Source organism: Rhineura floridana, chromosome 2, assembly GCF_030035675.1.
Source record: "Rhineura floridana isolate rRhiFlo1 chromosome 2, rRhiFlo1.hap2, whole genome shotgun sequence".
Lineage (NCBI taxonomy): Eukaryota > Metazoa > Chordata > Lepidosauria > Squamata > Rhineuridae > Rhineura > Rhineura floridana.
The window spans coordinates 134,180,578-134,203,986 of NC_084481.1; the positions used below are offsets into that span (position 1 = coordinate 134,180,578).

At 42.2% G+C, this 23,409-nt stretch overlaps 1 protein-coding gene across 9 annotated transcripts in view; it reads right to left on the bottom strand.

Annotated features, from left to right (window-relative positions):
• Positions 1 to 23,409, bottom strand: part of BBOX1 (gamma-butyrobetaine hydroxylase 1) — a 78,374-nt gene that overhangs the window by 19,860 nt on the left and 35,105 nt on the right. For all 9 annotated transcript variants that reach the window (XM_061610598.1, XM_061610596.1, XM_061610594.1 and 6 more), the window contains one exon: positions 7,252 to 7,450. In XM_061610598.1, the coding sequence (XP_061466582.1) occupies positions 7,252 to 7,450 (199 nt within the window). The remainder of the gene's footprint in view (positions 1 to 7,251; positions 7,451 to 23,409) is intronic.

Consider the following 23,409-nt stretch of genomic DNA (forward strand, 5'->3'; position numbering starts at 1 on the left):
AGCTATGCAGTTATGTACAACTGGCTTCCCATAGCGAGCCCCAGGGTGATCCAGGGGAAGAGGTGACTTCATTCATTCATTCATTCACTGTTCTACTGCCTGCAGTACAATATTCAGCCTAAGCAGCCTTGAGACATGTACTTTATACCAACTCTATTTCATCATACTTCCCATTTGTATGTGCCAATATTTGAAAATTTGGCTAAAGAAAGCAAACATACATAACCATGAAAAGTCGATCAGCTAGGATATAAAATCAACTTTTCAGTTTGGCTTTGCCTGTGTCCCTTTTCTTTGGCACAGTGGGGCACAGATATAGAGCCTTGCAAAGGTACTCAGACCCCTGACCAATGCTCTCATGTTACTGAATTGCAAATGGTAATTTCGTACTGTATGATATTTTATTTGGAAACACTGAAACTCAAAATCAATTACTGTAAGGTGACATTGGTTTTACATTGGAAAATGTTTGTAAGAAACATAAACTGAAACATGTTGCTTGCATAAGTATTCAACCTCTGTGTTGTGGAAGCTCACAGTTTACACAGATGAAAGAAATTGCCCTATCGAAGACACAATTACCTTACCATTGGCCTGCACCTGTGAACCATTAAAGTTGCTGTCATATTGAAATGGAAATGGACTGCCTTCAAGTCGATCCCGACTTATGGCGACCCTATGAATAGGGATTTCATGGTAAGCGGTATTCAGAGGGGGTTTACCATTGCCTCCTTCTGAGGCTAGTCCTCCCCAGCTGGCTAGGGCCTACTCAGCTTGCCACAACTGCACAAGCCAGCCCCTTCCTTGTCTGCAACTGCCAGCTGGGGGGCAACTGGGCTCCTTGGGACTATGCAGCTTGCCCACGGCTGCACAGGTGGCAGGGTACGTAACCCCTGAGCCACTCACTGTGTGGGTGATCTTTAGCTGGCCCTTGACACCCAGGAGACACGAGCGGGGATTTGAACTCACAGATTCTGAACTTCCAGCCAGGCTCTCCTCCCCACTGTGCTATACCAGCTGTCACACTGTCAGGATAAAAACCCCACAGTTGAAGGATCACTGGTCAGGCTGTGTATCTGAAGAAAAATGAAGACCAAAGAGTATTCTACAGAAGTGAGAGATAATGTAATGCAAATGCATAGATTAGTAAAAGGGTACAGAATAATATCCAAGTGTTTGGATATCCCAGTGAGCACAGTTGGATCAATAATCAGAAAGTGGAAGCTGCATCACACCACCCAGGCACTGCCAAGAAAAGGTCGTCCCTCAAAACTCAGTGCTCAAACAAGGAGACTTCTGAGAGAAGCCACAGAGAGGCCAACAATCACTTTGAAGGAGCTATAGAGTTCAGTGGCTGGTAGTGGAGTAATGGTGCACCAGTCAACCATATCAAGAGGTCTGTGTAACACTGGCCTGTATGGGAGGGTGACAAAAAAGAAGCCGTTACTCAAAAAGTACCTTCTGAAGGCATGTCTGCAGTTTGCCAGAAAGCATGAGAGTGCCCCAGCTGCAATGTGGGAAAAGGTTCTGTGGCCAGATGAGACCAATATGGAGGTTTTTGGCCAATACTCAAAACACTGTGTGGTGCAAACCTAACACTGCCCATGCCTCAAGACACACCATCCCTACAGTGAAGTATGGTGGTGGCAGCATCATGCTGTGGGGATGCTTCTCATCAGCAGGGACCGGGCATCTTGTTAAAATTGAAGGAAGAATGGATGAAGCAAAATGCAGGGAAATACTGCAATAGAACCTGCTTCAGTCCACTCAAAAACTATAGCTTGGGAGGAAATTCACTTTTCAGCAGGCCAATGATCCCAAGCACAAGACCAAAGCAACATTGGAGCGGCTCAAGAACAAAAAGGTGAATGTCCTACAGTGGCCCAGTCAAAGTCCTTATCTCAATCCCACTGAGAATCTTTGGTACTATTTGAAAATTGCAGTCCACAAGCGACATCCAATCAACCTGAATGACCTAGAGCAAATCTGCCAAGAAGAATGGGCCAAACCAAATGTTAATGTGTGGGGGTTGAATACTTATACAAGAAACATGTTTCAGTTTTTTATGTTTCTTACAAACATTTCCCAACATAAAACCAATGTCACCTTACAAAAATTAATTTTGACTTTCAGTGTTTCATAATAAAATATCATACAGAACGAAATTACAACAGACCATTTGTAATTCAGTAATATAAGAGTATTGGTCAGAGGTCTGAGTACTTTTGCAAGGCACTGTATCTCCAGAAGAATCAGCTTTCATTATGCCTGCAATTCCTTGATTCCTTCATGGGTCCAGAAGTCAAATTCTCTGGTCTAAACATTATTTGTATCTAAAGTGCTTGTAAAATTTTACTGCAGTTCCACAGATTCTTCTGAACTAAACGTACTCATAGAGATAATTCTTTTTTTGTAATTCTATAATTTTCCCCCTCTCACTTTTTTTAAAGTATGCATCCTTTTCTACAAATTTGCCAAGATAATTAATAATGTAATTTATAAATTAGCAATTGCACAGTGGAAACACCATAAGAGTGCACATCTATTGGCAGTCCTTGTCTAGAGGGCCGTGAGGACTAATTTTCTTCTCTGAGACATTTTTTCATACATTCGGGAAATGGCAACATCCCAAATTTTATTTTTTTTCTTGTCAATAACCAAACAATTTCATCCTGGCAAGATGAAGGTTTTGTTGTTTTCCTTCAGTCATTTACTATCTCTGTCTTCACTGGCAAGCAATGAGAGAGAATCATCTCTATTTATTCTCAGCATTAGAGTTGGATGGACATATTTACTCCATCCTCACATTACTCTGCTTAGCCAACACTGCGTACACCAATGCAACATCCATGTGGCCTTGTACAAAAATATTATCAGAGGGAAATAAATCATTGCTGCTTCTGTGTTCTAATATGGAAGGAATGTGAAACTTCTAGCCAAGCTTTGGAGTATTTTTCTTTCTTCTATTTATTTTAAATAGCTTCAGTCAAAGAGGAGAGACATTTGTTGTTTACCACATTGCTAACTTTCAAACAGAGATGCTCAAAAGAAACGGGATGTTTCACTGGGATTGCTATTATTTGAGAGGGAAAAACATTTGGCTGCCCCCTCCCCTATCCCCCAGATGTCCTGGATTTTGGGACCTTTCAGACTAAAGTAAAACCTATAACTAAAAAATATGTCAAAATTACAGATGGTAACATTTAAATGTAGGATACCTTTTCTCCTCTGTTTCTGCTCTTCTTTACAAGTCACAAGAGAAGAACAATAATCAGAATTGTGTATTATGTATTTTGACAATGGTTGCACAAACATTTGTGTTCCAACCAGACAGGGTGACTTTAGGATTTATACAAGGTCCAGTGCAAGCAGGAGGAAGACATCTAAAGGAATAGGCCAGGCTGCCTTAAACTTCAAGCAAATCACTTCCCAGCTAGAAAATGGGAAGAAGAAAGGCTACTAGCAAAAAAGGCTTGTTTATTGGCAAGATGGCAAGATGGCAAGTGAATAGGCTAGGGTTAGAAGGCCAAATGGTTGAGACTATTAGGGATTCACTAGCTTGAAATAAAAAAAGGTAAAGATGTCCCCGCACTTGTAGTGTGAGTCGTGTCCGACTCTTAGGGTGATGTCTTGCAACGTTTACTAGGCAGACCATATATATGGGGTGGGATTGCCAGTTCTGTCCCCGGCCTTTCTTTACCCCCCAGCATATGCTGGGTACTCATTTTACCGACCACGGATGGATGGAAGGCTGAGTGGACCTCAACCCTTTTTACCAGAGATTCGACTTCCTCCTTTTGTTGGAATCGAACTCCGGCCGTGAGCAGAGCTTCGGCTGCGTTAATGTTCAAATGATAACATTTTCATCCCAACCATTTCCTAGTGTGGGAGATCTTTCATCTCAGGCTGAGAGCCTGGAGCATTTCTCTATGGCTGCTTCACTTCGCTTCAAGGTGCTGGTACCTACCTTTAAAGCTCTAAACAGCTTGGGACTTGAAGCAGCACCTTTTTCTCTACCCATCAGCCTACATTTTGAGATCTTCTGCTGAAGCCCTCCTTCAGGTGCCTCTTTTAATTGGAGGTACAACACTCAACAATACAAGAGGGGACTTTTTCAGTCATTGTCATTGGAACATCTTCCCTGCAGCAACTGATGTGCCGATGTCACACTCCTTCCAACAACAGGTCAACATGCTTTTGTTGACACAGGCATTGATTTTGTTTTATTATGTTTTGCATTTATTGTTTTATTATGTTACTTTTATTGTTGATTGTACACCATGCTGAAATCCTAAAAAGGATAACAGAGCAGTATAGAAATGTTTTAAATAAACAAGAGACGGAAGGCATGAATGCATGGTCTTGTGCACTGTACAAGCTGGCCAGGCATTATTGACAGATACCTCCCACAAGATGTAGTGATGGCTACCAACTTGGAAGAAGGTTAGACAAATTCATATGATGGCTATGTTCTCTCTTCACTGTTGGAGGAAGTATTCCTCTGAATACTAGTTGCTGGGAATCACAAGTGGGGAAAGTGCTATTGCACTCAGGTCCTACTTCTGGTTTTCCCATAGACATCTGGCTGGCCACTGTGAGAAGAGGATGTTGGATTAGATGGGCCTGATGTAGCTGGGCTCTTCTTGTGTTTAAATAAACAAATAAATAAACTATTTGAGGTATGGAGGCCAACCAAAGGTTCACTCAGTTTCTATCCTTTCTCCTTCATGGTTATTAAAATCTGTCACGGCTAGTGATTTGGACCTTTGAAGTAGTTAACATTGCTCCGCGAGATGGTGCAGTCATCACTGCCCTAAAGTATGCAGTGGTGAGGCTTTTATTGGTTTAAAGAAACCAAATGGTTTGGAAAAATAACTCCCCAAGTTCTAAACTTCCATTCCATTCCATTCCATTCCAAGGTGTTAGAGTATGTGGTGGCTTCTCAACTCCAATCCAGTTCATGCAGACTGGACTACTGTAATTGTGCTCTATGTGGGCCTGCCTTTAAAGATGGCTCTGAAACTTCAACTGGTGCAAAATAGAGCCATATGGGTACTGGTGGTTGCCTGGCAGTTGGACACCTATACTGCGTCAACTGCAATGGTTGCTGGTGCATTTCTGTGCTGTGCTGAACTTTAAAGCCCTAGCAGTTTGGAACCAGGTTACCAGCCTTCCTACAGATCAGCCTCAGAGGCCCTACTTGTATGCCCCCCCTCCCCATGACAGCAATTAGGTTGGCAAGCACAAGGAATAGGCTTTTTCAGTGATGGTGCCAGGCCTGTGAAACTCTATTTCAGCTGCAATGTTTAAGGCCTTATCTTTGCAGGCCTTTAAGTGGGCCCTCAGGAACCATCTGTTTAAAACTGCCTTCTTTTAAATAAGGATTTCATTGGGTTGTTGTACATACCTCCCTGAATTTATGGTGCTGCTTTAAATTTAATTATTTATATGATTTTATTATTCTTATTGGGCTGAATGTTTGTTATTATGTTAGTGTTATTGCTGTTTTTGCTTTTTATTAAAGTTACTGTTATAGTATTTTATGATTTCAAATTGGTTGATTCTATAATGCAAATTTATTAGTTGGAAGCCAGTTTGAGAGGGTTGGACTCAAAAAGGTGGCCTACACATACAGGGTTGTATTCAATGTAGCTCTAAGGTAAATATTTCATCAGTGCAAGGATTCTTCCCTGCTCAGTGAAACAGTTTGTCTCTCTCCTCCCCCCACACACCCCCTAAATTTGTTCTGTGGGTTCCCTCAACCTTCTGGAGCAAATTAATGGCACAGGAGGAAAGTACCATTGCACCAGTGGTAATCTTTGTGTTTGCACATTCAAATGAATATTGCCCACTGTAATTAAATATTTAAAAATGTGAACTATGCAACAAAGTATCAAACTGCTGCCCTTGGTAGTATGGTTTGCAAGTAAGCACTGATAGGAAATTCAGACCAGACATAAATGAGTATTTCTTCCAGGGCTGGCACCAAAGGGCGGCCAGGTCGGGTGCTAGCCGAGAGCCCCTGGGGCCCCTCAATAGGGTGAGGGAGGAGTAGCGCTCCTCTTCTGCAATCTGGGGCAGGGTAGCTGCCATGGATTGCAGGGAGGAAGGTTCCAAGCCGCCCGCCCGTTCACTGGCTCCACCTACCTGTCTTTCTTGTCTTTTGTGGCTGTGGGGGCTGCGCACACAGGGCTACCATTAACCAAGATGGAGGCCAAAGTTTCCCTAAGGTGCTGCTGCCCCTGCTGCCATGTTGGTTGATGGCAGGGATGCACGCGCATAGCACACATCCATGCCATCAACCAGGATGACGGCGGAGGCTTCAGCCCCTTAGGGAAACCTCGGCAGCCATCTTGGTTAATGGCAGCCCTGTGTGCACAGCCGCAAAAGACGGGAGAGACAGGTTGCACGTGTGTGACTTCTTCATACAGCGCACAGTTAAACTATGGGATTCACTACCACAAAATGTGGATAAGGCCACCACCTCTGAGGCTTTAAAAGAGGATTAGTCATATCTTCTATAGATAAGTATATCAGTGACTATTAGGCATGATGGCTATATTCTATCTCCAGGATCTGAAGCAGTATGTCTCTGAATACCAGTTGCTGGGAAATAACAGTAGGAGAGGGCTATCATCTTCAAGTCTTGCTTGTGAGCTCCCCATAGGAATGAAGTTGGCCACTATTCTTATTTATTTATTTCCTTTATGAATTGCTTCCTGTGAAACATCTCAAAGCAATTTAACAATACCATGTTAAAATATGTTCATTTCAAGGTTCAATCACTGGCATTTCCACTTAAAAGAACACTAAACTACTAGGCTGGAGGACCATTGGCCTGACTCAGGAGAAGGCAGCTCCTTATATGTACACATTACTAAACAGAAGCAGTTAGATGATAGAAAGGGGGGGGCAGATATGATGTGAACAAAGACGGAGGAGTTTGAAAACCCTGCATTTCTGTCATCTATGTAAAGTATCTTACGGCCAACGGCATCTCGGGGGGGGGGGGAGAGATTACATTAATCTCTTTCAGTGCCAGCATATTGTATACTTGAAGGTGCCTCTGAGCTGGCTGGAAAGCTTTTCCTTCACATAATTTTTCTTTGGCTGCATTGCTATTAGTAATGTGAAGAAAAAAAAGCTTAATCAATAGGAAAAAAAATCTCTGTCCACCCCTGGAGTGATGTCAAGCAGCAATGTGGATGACATAGCTGATAAGAGCTAGCATACATAAAAGCTTTAACTTACCCATAAAATGTGAGGCGAAGGAATCCAATACGTTGCCCAAGTTTAAGCAGCTCTCCTTGTCTATTAGCAGCTCCTGTTAACAGCACAATTCCCATTCTTTTAAGGGTAACCAGCCACTTGTAGGCACTTTCATCACTGCACAACACTTCTTCAAAAGCCATAGTTGGTAGCTGAAGATCATAACCCCAGTACTGACATTCTGTAAAAGTCACATTAAAAAATGAAAAAACAAGTATAAATGACCAAGATCTACTTATAGAACTTGAGTCAATCAATACACTAAGTACTTCCACGAGGGTTCCTTTGTCCCAAGTGTCAGGCTTATTGCCATATGTTTTACAATTGTATCTAAGATTTTGTATTTATTATGTCTTATTATAATTGCTTTAATTTTTGTATGGTACAGGCATCATGTTTTGGCATATTTTGTTTGCTATTTTTATGCTGTAAACCACCCTGTGGTCTTGTGATGAAGGGTGGTAAATAAACTTAATAAATAAATAAATATGCTAATCGCTGCTAGTTTAAATGGAGACCAGTATCACCAGTGTAGGTAGTGCACAGAGATGGCATCTGTTGGCCAGTGCCAGTTCAAAACCATTCCACTGACCTAACAAGCCAGGACTGATTCGAATTCATTCTATGTCCACTAGCCACTGATCTTACCAATCTATTGGTAACCTCTTACCAAAAGAGGTTGGTCCCACAAACAAAATACTTTAACTGTTAAAGAAACAACTAATAGGATTCATCAGTAATCCTGCAGTGGTACTCAACAGGAAAAAAATATAAAAGGGGCAAAGAAATGTAAGCAGGAATCATTTAATTAACATTGCAAGGGGTATTTGCTCAATTGAACTGATGAATAGAAAGGTATTGATGATGGGGACTGGTACTTCTGGATAATACAGCTCTATATTAAGTGCTGTGTGGAAGCAGTTAATTGCAGAAAAACAATACCTCAGTAGTGATAAACAACCCTAGCATGGGAACACTCTAGGCCTCGCTAAATCTGTCATGTGAGCCCAAATAGCTCCATAAAAGGACAGCTGCTCACTGTTTCTGACTATCTAGGGTGCTTCTAGACTGTTACTATTTTGGGGTGGGATTCAATCACAAACTAGAAAATTCAGGTTGCAGAATTAAAGCTGATTTGGAACTCTTGCACAATAAATCTGCTTCCTCCCCAAAATCAGACTCTTTGTAACAAGGAAAATGACAGGAAAATGCACTGCTTTGAGCAATGTCATCTAACCTCTCTGCAAACAAATCAGTGAATGTTCATTAAATAGCCAATGTTGCCTAATTTCCCTGCAAACAAATCAGGATGAATGCTCAATAAACACGTTATCTGGAAGCAACTCTAGAAAAGTTGTAACAGTCTGCCATCACGACACACAAAGCTGCCGACCCCTTCAATCCCTGTTGTAGCATTCTATCAGTCTCTCATGAAACAATGCAGCTGATCTGTTTTGTGTGGCTCATGAAAGACAACTGCATCTGCCAAAAGAGAAAACATTTCTCATTGTTAATGTATAGGGAGAGTAAGTTTAAAAAGTAACACTTGGGAAGTTTCCCAGGAAAGAACTTTGCTCTTTTACAGTGTGTACATAACACTGCCTATTGTGTAAATAGATATAAGTTTTTAAACCAATTTTAGAAGGCCACTTACATCTTGTGTGGCTAAGCTACCCAACTAAAGCCTATTCAGGTCATTATTCTGGCTGTAGATACCCTTCTTCATGCACGCAGCATGTTCCCTACATAAAGATTTTCAAGCAACTTGCAAAAATTCAGGATCTCCAGGTTAAGAGGCAGTGTGTCTTGAACACCAGTTACTGGGGCAGTGAGGGAAGTACAGGGTCAAAGAGCAGGGGAGGGCCTTTGTCTTCATGCTCTGCTTATATATTCCCCCAAAGCACCTGGTTCGCCACTGTTGCATACAGTATGTTGGGTTAGAGATGGGCCCTTCATATGATCAAGCAATACTCTGTTTATGCTCTTATGGAAACTTACCTCTGTGCTTTCCCAGGATAATTATTATCTACTTTACTTTCAGTGATGCATGTGATGATCCAAAATTTCCCCTGGAATTATTTGTTTATTATCATCAAATGGTCTAATTGCTGCTGGATCATGAAGGGAAGGAAAGTCTTCACTGCAATGATCTATGCAAATGTACAGATCCAATAGAAGCAAATAAGCTAAATTTGGGTGCTCATGCTGTGTGTGTGTGTGTGTGTACGTACACAGACTCAGAAAGTGACTTGACTTCATTGGAATTTTTCTTTTTTCCATTCGAGGAAGTGGTCTATAATAAATGCAGACAGCAAAGGGAATTTGTTATGTATCCTCTGCCAATTACTTGATTGCTAAACAGTCAGTTAAATTCCGACAGGAGAAACATCTCTCCTATTTGTCTTCAGGGGAAACTAAAGTCAAAGTAGATGTGACAGGGCAGTTACATTTGGGGTTCCAGTGTCTGCCTCACTCATGCATCAAGTGGGCAGTAAGGTCTAATTTTTACAGTAAAATTAGAGCACGTGGTTGAAAGAGGATGGACTCTCCCCACTTCCTTGTGTTACCTTCTCATGGTCTGTCAGCCCCAAACATCTTTTCTCCAGCCTGATCCCGATACTAGAAATGAGGTTGCTTGGGAGAAAAATGCCTGGTGCACCAGTGTGAAGGAAGGCACAGGGGTGAGTGTTTCTTTCTCCTGACTTGCCTTCCCTTTTTAATGTAAAAATCATTCACACTTCCTTCTTTGTATGGGAATGGGGAAGATACATAAACAAACTATCATGGCTGCCTCCATCATGTATAATTTGGACCTAATATTCAGGAAACTGTGATGCAGCGATCATAGTCCGTTGTAAAAAAAGTTTCTAAATCAGTCTAGAAAAAGTTTGAGCATTATCCCATAATTGTTATGTAGGAGTGGAGGCCTTTTTTTTTCAGTTGAAGGCCACATTCCTTTGTGGGCAACCTTTGGGGAGGGTGTCACCTGCCAGTGGTGGGCAGGACCAGAGGCAGAAACCAAAAAACCCAGTGGTAACTTTGTACAGTAGTCAAGCCAGTCAAGTCTGAGATCCATGCAGGCAATCAGGCAACAGCATTATCACAATTCAGGGTACTCAAGGAAGGCATGGAGCAGGGCAGTGAAGAGAGTGGCATAGTGAGAGAGGAGCGTGGCCTGGGGAAACTTGCATAGGCCTCAAGAGCTGCATCCCACTTCTGGGCCTGAGGTTCTTCACCCCTGATGTAATATGGAACACGGACAGAAACCTTGATGAATGGTGGTTTTGAATGATGATAGACAAGTCATTGAAAAGAAAAATCCCTACTGACTATAGTATACAGCCACTCTCGTGGCTGTATAATATACACAACCTCAAACATCAGAAAGCTATATTAAAACAGCACATTTTCTGTGAAGGCGTTAGTAGTAGATGGAGGATATGGGGAAGAGGAAAAATCTCCTGCAATTGTGGACCAAGTACTAGGGAAAAAGTAGCTTCCCCCCCTCCCACAAGGGAGCAGCAACCTGACAGGAAAGATATTTCTGTTTCCCATAACAAAAGAACTGCAAGTATGTGGCACTAATCTTTAGGGGGCATACATCTTTCTCTCATTTTGGGCATCACTAGTTTTTGAGCTCTTATTTTCTTTTCAAGTTTAAAACTTTTCATTACTATTTAATTACTTTACTTTACTTTACTTTAATTTACAAAGTCATTAATTTACAAAGCCCTAAACAACTTAGGTGCAGGGTATCTTAGGGTCCGCCTAAACCTTTATATCCCAGTTCGATCACTGAGATTTTCTGTAGGAGTGGGTCTGCTCATTTAACATCGGCATGAAATCAAGCCTTCACTGTCATTGGCCCAGTTCTCTGGAATGCTCTGCCAACAGAGATTCAGCAGATGCCTTTTATTTTAACTTTTAAGCGCCTGCTGAAAACCTTTCTGTTTCGCCGGGCTTATGCAGGCAATTAAGAACATGCTTTTTTTGCAACAATTGACCTTTGTTTTTATTGTATTTTTACTGTGTTTTTAAAAATTCTATTGTTGTTTTAAACATGTTGTAAACTGCTTTGATGTTTTTAATGAAATAGAGGTATACAAATATTTTTATAAATAAACATCTTGTAAGTTTTGATCCCCATCAGATGGATCTATATTCATGTGGACTGAAATCTACTTACTTGGTTGAAAGAAAAATAAATGCCTGCAAAATAGCTATAACCGTACATAATAAATCACCAATTTTTTATGATCCAATAGATGAAGACAAATGACTGTAGTCATTAAAAAGAGATCAGTATCTGTATCGCCAACTTTCATCTTTGGCCTAGAACTCTTCAAGTTACAAAATTTTGAGAATATTCCCACATTGGCAACAAGACACAATATTTTAAGTTTGGAAATTTTTTTGAAACAAAAAAAACTCACAATGAGAAGATTATAGTTCCATTGCATTTCATTTATTATATATTTATACATACGTTTATTACCTAGGGAAAAATCATATTGGTTACAACAGAAATGATGGAAACAGCATAGCCTAGACTAGAGCATGAGTAGCCAACTGAGGCCCACAACGGTGGGAAGTGAAACTTCTGAATAAGAGCACAATGACTTGGAGGCATGACTTTGGCACAGAATCCATCCTGCAACAGGATGCCTCTTGTGCTCCTCAGCACAGGAGGCTAAATGAGAAAACCAGTTCACATCCACACCATTTAAAGCACTCTTAAGGCACTTTAACAGTCATGACTTCCCTCAGAGAATCCTGAGAACTATACTTTGTTAAGGGTGCTTGGAATTGTAGCTCTGTGTGTGGGCGGGTGTGTCGTAATGACTCTCAGGACCCTTAACAAATTACAGCTCCCAAAATTCCTTGGGGGAAGCCATGGACGTTAAAAGTGTTATAAGGATGCTTTAATTCCATGGTGTGAATGTGACACCATTCAAAGGAACACCAAACCACATATGTACAGATTGGCGCTATCTAATATTAGGACGTTAACTGCCAGTGTCCTAGACAAACAGAATCTGTTATTGAACCTTTTATTTGTAAATCTTTCCTTAAATCATTTTTTGGTTGAATGGCACATACAAAGCTTTCAACTCATAGCAAACAGATCAACAGGCAGAATGGAAAGATAGCTCATTCTCAGTCTCATATTAGAAAATATTGATTGCAAATCAAACATTTTTGCCAGTTATAGTCTCTATCCAGCAATGTCATTTATATAGCTAAAAATCAGGATTGACACTGGCAATACTGCATAGAAGTTTGACTCAGCACGTACATCTTTGCCCAATTCACCTGTTCTACACAAAGGGTGACTATGGTTATAAACTAGCCGTAGGGAGTAGGATTCAGCCAGTAGGCCGGAACCTCAGCTTTCCCACCCATTGCAGACCACTTTGTCAGGATGGGCACTTTGGGGAGGGATCGTCCGTGGGCCACTCTGATGGCCAGTGTGCTTTCGAGCAGGAATCACTTCACTCTGTGTGCTGCTGATCCCAGTGGGGTTTGCAGCCATATCATTACCTGCCATGCACCTGACACCCAATGTGGGGCAGGGGGGCATGGCTTGAGGAAAATAGCCTTGCAGGTCAAATTAGAATCCTGCTGGGGCTAACTGGGCCTGCGGGCCACAAATTTCCCATGCCTGTAATAAACAATTGGCCTACACAAAAGGTATGCATACCAGAAAAACTCCCCTTAAGTAAAAATAGGTATGAGTAGGTAGAGATTGTCATATTGGCAACGTTCCTATAATTGTCATGGAGTATAAAAAGGCAACTGCAACAAATGCTTTTAAAATACACTGTTCTTTCTTTTTTTGAAAATTAGGCTTGAAAAGATACAAGTCAGGGCCTTTACATTTTGCTCAGTATTCCAATTCTACTTCTTCCTATTAAGCTTTTGGTGTACCAAACACAATAATGCCTTCACAATTCATAGATGCCATTTAAATTTAAAAGTGGGAATATGAAATTCTCCCCTCTACTGAATGATGGCCGTGTCAGTAATCCCAAGGTACTTTTCATGTCAGAAACTGGCACTGGACATCTCTCAAACAGGAATCTCTGGGGCTGCATTTATGATGTTTGAAAGCAGTAAACACAAACAAGGGAGTTATTAGATCCAAATCAATGATATGTTTATTTATTTTTTCTTATTGGTTAACACTCTATGGAGAACCAAATTAGGCCTAAACTAAGAGGGCGTCAAACAAAATCTTTGCATGTGAAAAGAATGTGTGAAGGAATTTGTGAGGCCAGATGAGCTGCCACTGCTCTTGGTGGCCATTTCCCCACAACAGCACATTTGGAAAGAATGAAAAGAAGCCCTATGGACATCGAACCCATCTGTGCAAGAGGAGACCCTGATTGGCCCGGGATCCCCGGCTGGATGGAGCAGCTTAACGCACACACATCAGAATGCAGATAGAACCCCCTTTCACACTTGCCGAATATGTGACTGGCAGGGAGCATGGCACATAACCAGATTTATGAAAGTTTACCCTGTAATGCTTTGCAAGAAAAAAAAAATTGTGTCTTCTGCTTCTTGTAAAAGCCAAGAATTTTCATTGCGTTAGACTAGTTGAAGGGGATGAAAGCTTAAGAAAAAGAAAATAATTAAAATGATCCCACTATTCAAAGTATCCTAAAGGATCATTGCTGAGACCAACACTGAAGTCATGATCCACAAGTAAAAAAATGTGGTTCAAGGATGTAGAAAACTATCCTGGATTATACCAAACAAAAACAAAACAAACCACCCTTAAACTTATAACAATGGCTGTCATTTTTGACATAGTTATTCCGTTGCCATGTGGAACAGCTAAAGGAAAGCTCTTTTAACCATCTGCTTAAAATTGCTTGTTGACTTCTTAAAAAATTGCAGAGGAGAGCCTTTTCATCATAAATTAATTTTCCCTTGTAAAAAGCATGTTAATTATTGCATATAAAAACACCTTGTGGAATATTGTCTGTCCGGTACTATCATTATCTCCTTGCCAAGCTAAATATGTTTAAATAATCAAGTATATTCTGCAAGGACCAATTAAACTAAACAATAAAAAACATAATCTAACTTTACCAATGCTGTTCAAAAGAAGCTATAATCTAATGTGAATGGCTCCTCCCACTCCCAACCCTAGTCTGCTCACTCCCCACTCCAGCACCTGTCCTATAGACTATGCTCTGGGGGCAAGGGACTTTTCCTCAGTGCTTTGCCTGCCCTAGGATCTTCCCAAACTCAGACCCAACATCACTGGATGTTCTCAAACTACCTCCTTGGATCTCATCCACATCACTCTGCTCTGTTTGAGACAACCTACAGGCAAATGAGAAATCCTAAACTGAAGCTATATGTAGCTGGGCCTTGTCTGCAGAACATTCCTAAATCTAAAAATAATGTAGCAGAAAAAATGTCTCCAATTCATTGATTAAGCATAAGTATTAGGTCAAAGTACTATGTGGGAAAACAGACGATCAGCAAGAACTTGAGACCTTGATGAGTCCACCTTAAACTTAAAATGGTAGGCACCCAAGATTATTTTCCCAAGTTTGTTATTCCACATGTTGTTTCTTGTGGCAGGTACACATTGCAGTGTAGTCAGCTAAAAGCTGCCCTGAGCCAATGACTGCAAGTAGTAACAATAATTTCTACATTTGCAAGGTTTGCATTTTCCAACCACAACTAGTATGTCTGATTCCTCTAGCTTAAGCCTGTTAAGAGGAGGGTCCAAGAAACACAACACACACATCCTAATGTAAACCATCTGCACAAACCATCTTTATATCTGACTTTGTATTTCTAAGAAGCTGCAGCATGACTGACAAGTTGTTGAATTTTTCAAATTATTCCTAAAATGAAGAAAACACAGTGAGACCAGTGAGAAGAAATGTAATCACACCTTATTGCATTCCTTAGCAAATCTACTGCAACACTTATTGCTCAGTGCTGGACTCAATATACTGCAGTTGCTTGAGATTTTTTTTTTATTCTTCTTGAGGAAAACAAAAATTACCATGCAGATGAAACCACCTTGACTGTAACAATTAAATCACCAAACAAATACAATAAATGATACATATGTTTGCCTGGAATGTATGTACTGTGAAAATGGATGGTTTCCAGTCTATGCTTTATTTTCTAGTTTTTCTTGTCTTTCCTTTCTTACCTGACTTGGTCCTGAGGTCCCCTGAGTGAAACCCTACTCAATGGGATGCTTCCACTGGTGGAAGGGGAGGTGAGATTATTTTCGCCTGTTCCATCTTCTCCCTGCCGTCAGTTGCTTGCCCATTTACTTCAGAGCACTTGGGGACCCTCAAGAACAGCATGTGAGATGGCTGGGGGTGGGTGGGGAAGGAGGAAAGGGGATAAGGGGAATGAATGAAAATGTCCTCCTTTCCCCTTCCATGAAATGGAGACTTAGCTGTATCAAAGGCTCTTCTACAAAGCCAATGTAACATTAACATTTCAATATTAGGGTAAGAAGAATTTGTAGACCTTCCACTACTGAAAACAAGGTCATCCCAAGACATTTTGTTGCTTGAGGCAAAGGACAGCATGGACCTCCTCCCATTCCATATATAGAAGTTGACTGGACTGGTAGTTGAATCTTTTTTCGACACTGATGAGAGGGTATCTCTTTACCATACCTGAGGGCAGCAGGCTTGTTTGTTGCAGGACAAACACCTCTGTCCATCAACACCTCCCTGCCCCTCGGCACTTGCTGACTGAGGTGGTCACTCGCTTTGCCTAAATGGAAGGGCTGGCCCTGACTGAAAAACATGCGCTTGGAAACTGAGCATTACTACTTCTACTACCACCATCACCACCAATCATTCTATAAAGCTTGGTTTTCAAACACTCTACAAAGCAAAAAAATCACCATCTGGAAATAGACTGGGAGAAAGAGACTGAATAGCGATTACATCATTCTGCCCATACTGTGACATGTTGCTTGGAATGTTTCATGAAAAGGGGCACAGTCTTCTTGATTGACTAAGAGCCAGGGAGTTTCCACTCTGGCCAATTGCTGTGAAAAAGCGATGCTTTGTTCATTCACTTTAATGGGGGATCTGCATGATGTTGTAAACAAAACATTCCCCTCTCAATTTTCCCTGTTCAGCTTCCATTTCTTCATATCTCAGAACCCTCCTCCCTTTTTCTAACTCAATGACCTACAGTGTTGATGGTTTATTGTGTTGCTATTCTGGCTTGTATTGATTGTTCTAGCTGTTCCTTTTCTGTCATCTGTCTCTCTTCTCTAGGACTCTTTAATCCTTCGATTTCCAAATAGCTTTGTCTTTATATCTGTTTTGTTCATATCTTCTTTTTTGTTTCTTCCTCCCCCCCACCCTGCAAATTAGGGGGGGGAGTGTGATAGGAATCACAGTGAAGGGGGAGTATTCACCTTTTACCTTCCACACAGTGAAAATCACCCCTCCGCCCACTTGGGATGGGAGAAAGAGGGTTGTCCATTTGGTTACAATGTGTTAAAAGTCCGGAAACAGAGTTACTATTCCACTTCCAGTTTAAAGCAGAACAGCAACAACTGGGTCCTGCTTAATGGTCCAGATCGTGAAGTTCAAGTCTCAGGCTAAGGTTGAGAAGCTGTGTGTTCAAATCCCCATGAAACTTTCAGCCATGAAACTTTCTGGATGACTTTGGTCACTATCTCTCAGTCTAACCTACCAGGATTGCTGAGAGGATGAAATAGGAGCAAGGAGAATCATGAGCTCCTTGAAGAAAGGATGGGATATAAATGTAATGAATAAATGTCTTTAAGTATAGAATATCCTTCCTCAGCACAGAAACTGAGCTACAACAGCAGTAAGGAACTCACAGAATCATATCATAGAATCATACAATAGTAGAGTTGGAAGGGGCCTATAAGGCCATCAAGTCCAACCCCCTGCTCAATGCAGGAATCCAAATCAAAGCATTCCCGACAGATGGCTGTCCAGCTGCCCCTTGAATGCCTCCAGCGTTGGAGAGCCCACCACCTCTCCAGTAATTGGTTCCATTGTCATATGGCTCTAACAGGAAGTTTTTCCTGATGTCCAGTTGAAATCTGGCTTCTTGCAACCCGAGCCCATCATTCCGTGTCCTGCACTCTGGGGCAATCGAGAAGAGATCCCAGCCCTCCTCTGTGTGGCAACCTTTCAAGTACTTGAAGAGTGCTATCATATCTCCCCTCAGTGTTCTCTTCTCCAGGCTTCTCTTCTTCCATGGGCACATTCACCCCAAAGAAGTGTTTTATGGTCCCCATGGCTGTTCAGCTAGAAGCAAAAGATGAATGTGGACAGAGCGGGGCTGTGGCAATGGATACTGATGTCAGTCAGCTCTAAGTGGCTGAGATTTTGAAACTTGACCCTTCACTGCTCTCCTATCACCTTCAAAAAGTCATTTTATGGCGTAAATGGTTGATGATCAGGACACTAGATGTTCCATTGGGCCCCTTACCCTTTCCAATTACTCTTTTGTGTAAGAATCTGTTTAGCAATTTTCTTAAACTATGAACTGACATGCTAGAACAGCTAGGCCACTGCGTTAAGATTTTGTGGTGCCAGCACATTACAATGTCTACTACATTACACCCCGTTAGGATGCACACCTTAACGTGGGGAGGGGGTTTCAGAGTGTTGAAGAAGGTGAGAGCAATGCCATCAGGAGTCTAGACCAAGACCCAGCAGGGGCACCCAAGGTGGAATGGTCAAAGCTAAGACACCACACTAAGATGCATCCAAACTCAGAGGAAGGCAATGGTAGACCAACTCTCAATACCTCTTACCATGAAAACCCTATGAACAGAGTATAGTAGGGCCCCACTCATACGGCAGATTAGGTTCCAGACCCCCGCCGAAAAGCAAAAACTGCCGAAAAGCAGATCAGCTGTAGCGCGGGGGTCTGGAACCTAACCCGCTGATCGCACCAGAGGAGGAGAAGATCAGATCTTCCCCTCCTTGGGCACGATCAGCTCGAGCGGGAATCTGATCATGCCAGAAGAGAAGAAGATCAGCTGTAGCATGCTACAGCTGAACTTCCCCTCCTCGGGCGCGATCAGCTGGAGTGCGGGAGTCTGACCGCCCCCAAGGAGATCAGCTGTACCTTCCCCTCCTCCAGCGCGATCAGCTGGAGTGCAGGGAGCTCCAGCCCCCTCTCCAGCTGATCGCCCCACTAGCGCCGAATTAGCGGAACGCCGAAAAGTGGGGCCCTACTGTATCCAAAACGCAACATGAAATAGTGCTGGAAGATGAGACCTCAGGTCAAAAGGCACTCACCGAGCTACTGGGGAAAAACAAAGGACAAATATGGCTGTGACTAATGACGCAGCTGGGTCAAAGCCAAAAGGAAGCCCAGAGGCTAATGCACACAGATGCAAAAGGAGAGTCTGGAGTTGTACAAAGCACACAATAGGAACATGGAATGTGAGAAGCATGAACCAGGGAAAGTTAGAAATGGTCAAGCAAGAAATGGAACATATCAATATTATAATACTTGGCGTGAGTGAATTAAAATGGACAGGAATGGGACATTTTCAATCAGACAACTACAAAATATTTTAAGCAGGAAAAAACAAATTAAGAAGAAACAGGGTTGCTCTAATAATGAGAAGTGATGTAGCAAAAGCAATTAGGAGCTACAACACAAGGTCTGAGTCAGTTATATCAATGAGATTAAACGGGAAACCTATTAACATAACCATCATCCAAGTCTATGCTCCGACGGCAAACGCAGAAGAAGAGGAATTGGAGAATTTTACGCAGAAGTACAGAAGGAAATCACACACCAAAACAAGATGTGATGATAGTCATGGGGGACTGGAATGCAAAAGCAGGGAACAGAGAACTAGGAATTGTGGGGAAATGGGGTTTAGGAGATAGAAATGAAGCAGGAGAAAGATTTATTGAATTCTGTGAAGCCAAAAATTTGTTTCTTGCAAACACATTTTTTAGCAACCGAAAAAATGACTGTATACATGGACATCACCAAATGGTCAATATAGGATTAAAATTGATTATATAATTGGTAGCAGAAGATGGAAAAGTTCCATACTTTCTGCGAAAACAAGACCAGGAGCAGACTGCGGTACAGCCATATCAAAAAGCAGAGTAAAGCTAAAGAAGAACAACAAAGCAATTATAATGCCAAAATACAATTTAAATAACATCCCAGAAGAATATAAAGATCAAATAAGGAACAGATTTGAGGCTTTAAACCTAGTTGACAGAGAATCAGAAGAACTATGGACTGAAGTCAGCGACATGATCAGGGAAGAATGCAAAAAGACAATACCTCTACTTAAAAAGAGAGAAAGACCTCAATGGATGACTGAAGAAACTCTTAAATGGTTAAAGAGAGAAGGAAAGCAAAAGGAGATAGAAACATGGTCAGAACCCTAAATGCAACAATACAGCAACTAGTATGTAGGGACAAAGAGAATTATTATAATAGTTACTGTATAGAAATAGAAGAGGACAACAAAAAGGGGAGAACAACAGCCCTATTCCAAAAGATTACAGAAATGAAAGGGAAATTTAAACCAAAAGTAGGGATGTTGAATAATCAACAGGGGAACACACTGACTGACTGAGATGAAATAAAAGGAAGATGAAAGCAATACACTGAGGAACTCTATAAAAGAGATGCCAGGATGACAGATTCATTCACGAAGGAACCGTATGATGAAGAACTAGAAACTTTAGAATGTGAGGTGAAAGCTGCTCTTAAAATACTTGGAAGAAACAAATCACCAGGAAAATGGCATACCAATAGAGTTGCTACAAGCTACTCAGACTGAATCTGTCCAAATTTTGACAAACATTTGTTAACAAATATGGAAAACTAAACAATGGCCCATAGACTGGAAGTGTTCAATATATATCCCAATTCCAAAGGAAGGGGATTCCAGGGAATGCAGTAATTAAGAACGTAAGAAGAGCCTGCTGGATCAGGCCAGTGGCCCATCTAGTCCAGCATCCTGTTCTCACAGTGGCCAACCAGGTGCCTGGGGGAAGCCCGCAAGCAGGACCTGAGTGCAAGAACACTCTCCCCTCCTGAGGCTTCCGGCAACTGGTTTTCAGAAGCATGCTGCCTCTGACTAGGGTCATTATTATTGAACTATTGCCTTAATATCCGATGCAAGTAAAGTAATGCTCAAGATTCTACAACAAAGGTTCTTACCTTATATGGAGACAATAGTCAAGAAATCAGGAGAAGGCTAGGACTGGGGAGGGCAGCTATGAGAGAACTAGAAAAGATCCTCAAATGCAAAGATCACTGAACATTAAAGTCAGGATCATTCAGACCATGGTATTCCCGATCTCTATGTATGGATGTGAAAGTTGGACAGTGAAAAAATGGATAAGAGAAAAATCAACTCATTTGAAATGTGGTGTTGGAGGAGAGCTTTGTGCATACCATGGACTGCAAAAAAGACAAATACAGGAATACCCCGCTATACGGAACTTCACTTTAAGGACACTCGCGAGTACGGACATACTTACAGTAGCACCATTCCCCTGTTTACGTACGCTCGCTTCACAAGAACGGATACTTAAAGTTTGGTTGTGGCCTGTTCTTTCGGTGCGTGGGTGGTGGTGGAAAGAGATGTAATCGCGCGACCGCGAATCAGCTGGGAGGCGAGATCGCAATCAACTGGGAGGCGCGGCGGCGCAGCAGCAGAGACTTTAGCGTGGGGCTTTGAGGCTCCGCGTGAAGGAGACATGGCACAGTGGCAGCGCAAGTGAAAAAACGTAGTCCTTCACTTTAAATACATTTTCGGTTTATGTACTCGCTCTCGACCCATTGCGTACATTAATGCGGGGTACAGTAGGGCCCCGCATTACGGAGTTCCGCTTTAAGGCGTTCCGCTGATGCGGCGCCTTTCATTTTCAATTTTAAAGGGTTTCCCCCCCTTTTGCGCCGTTTTTGCAAGACGCAGCCCATTAAAGTCAATGGGGTTCCGCTTTACGGCGGGGGTCCGGAACAGAACCCGCCGTATAAGTGGGGCCCTACTGTATTCCTGTAATTGGGTGTTAGAACAAATTAAACCAGAACTGTCACTAGAAGCTAAAATTATGAAACTGAGGTTATCATACTTTGGATACATCATGAGAAGATATGATTCACTAGAAAAGACAATAATGCTGGGAAAAACAGAAGGGCGTAGAAAAAGAGGAAGGCCAAACAAGAGATGGATTGATTTCGTAAAGGAAGCCACAGACCTGAACTTACAAGATCTAAATAGGGTGGTTCATGGCAGATGCTATTGGAGGTCACCGATTCATATGTCGTAATTGACTTGAAGGCACATAACAACAACTGCATTACAATATACCATAGAAATTAGTTCTATTCAGATCATTTGGAAATGCATAATGAGCTTTCCAGTTACAATAATTCTCAAAGCAGAGACTAAGAATACAGTGTGAAACATCAACAATACAGTCATAACAATTGAATCAGTAGGTCTTTTCCAACAGCAGAGAAACATAAAAATACAGCTCAAATAAAAGGTAAAAGTGTCCCTGCACTTATAGTGCGAGTCGTTTCCGACTCTTAGGGTGACGTCTTGTGACATTTACTAGGCAGACCATATATATGGGGTGGGATTGCCAGTTCCTTCCCCGGCCTTTCTTTACCCCCCCAGCATATGCCGGGTACTCATTTTACCGACCACGGATGGATGGAAGGCTGAGTGGACCTCAACCCCTTTTACCAGAGATTCGACTTCCTCCTTCCATTGGAATCAAACTCCGTCCATAAGCAGATCTTTGGCTGCGTTACCGTGGCTTACCACTCTGCACCATGGAGGATCAGTACAGCTCAAATAAACATCCATTAAAACTAGCCTAAACAAAAATGTTTTAACAACAGGCCAAGCTCTTCAATCTGGCCAATTTCAGGTGTTAACCAATTCCACAGGCACAGGCCCCATTCTGAAGATACTTTGCTAACTGTGACTCAAGGGTGGCATTAGCAACAGAGTCAAGACTACATGTGAGTGACCGAGGAGGCTCATAAGAAGCTGCCTTACAGCAGCTAGACCATTGGTCCATCTAGCTCAGTATTAACTACACTGACTAGGTTACAGATAACAGTCTTTTCCAGAGCTATCTGGATGTTCATATGGGATAACACGTACTGGAGCCCAAGTTGTGTAGGGTTTTTAAGAGAACTGAATTTTCCTGAGAAACAACTTGGTAACCTGTGGAGATCTTGTAACAAGGAGAATGTTGTGTGCTCCCACCAGCAAACACCTACCACCAAATACACCTCCATATGCTGGAAGTATCTGAACTGCCTTCTACAGCAACCCCATGATCAGCTTATTACAATAGCCCATGGTGGGAGCCATACAAAACAAAGGCTAAAGTTGACAGAATAGGCTCCTGGCCACAAAAGATACAGTAGCACTCTCAAGAAGTAAGCTTGCTGCTTCAGGAAGAGTGTGCCTCCATACAAAACTGGCAATTCAGCAGCTTGCTTGACTTTAGGACTTCCCCTCCATTGCCCAGTAAAGGCATTAATTTTTACAAATGGAACCCAGTTAGTTCTACCATGGCTTGATGATTATCAGTTGTGGTGACGCAGAGGCAGGCTTTTTCACTGGTGGGAGTGGGGGTGTTGAATACAAATATGAGAGGTTCCATTTGTCCTTGTCAGGCCCAGGATGAGACTCAGGAACCAGACCAGGGGTTGTAAGTAATTCAGTTTTTATTAGAGTAATGTCCAAACAAAGACTGCGTCTTCTCATGAAGCAACACAGAGATACAGGTCCTGCGGCATTGAGAGAAAGTTGACAGAGCAAGGAGCTGCTTCCCGCCTGTTCTTTAAGAAGGGGCCAAACGGGCGCGCAACCTTTTGCTCCTCCTTAACTGCCCCTCAGGTACTACCCGCCTTCCCCCCTTCTCTCTTGTCTTTTCAGATGTCTTCGTGTGCGCGGCGAAGGGGGAAGCATCGGCCCCTCCTCTTCTGAAGGTTCCGATTCCAGTATGGGGGATGGGGGGGCTGATGGTAAACTGCCTCGCGGCTTTTCTGCCTTGGGCAGCCCTCCCTCTTCTCCCTCCTGTTCTGAACTTCGGAGAAGGGGAGGCGTGGGAATGTCCAGGGAAGATTCTGAAA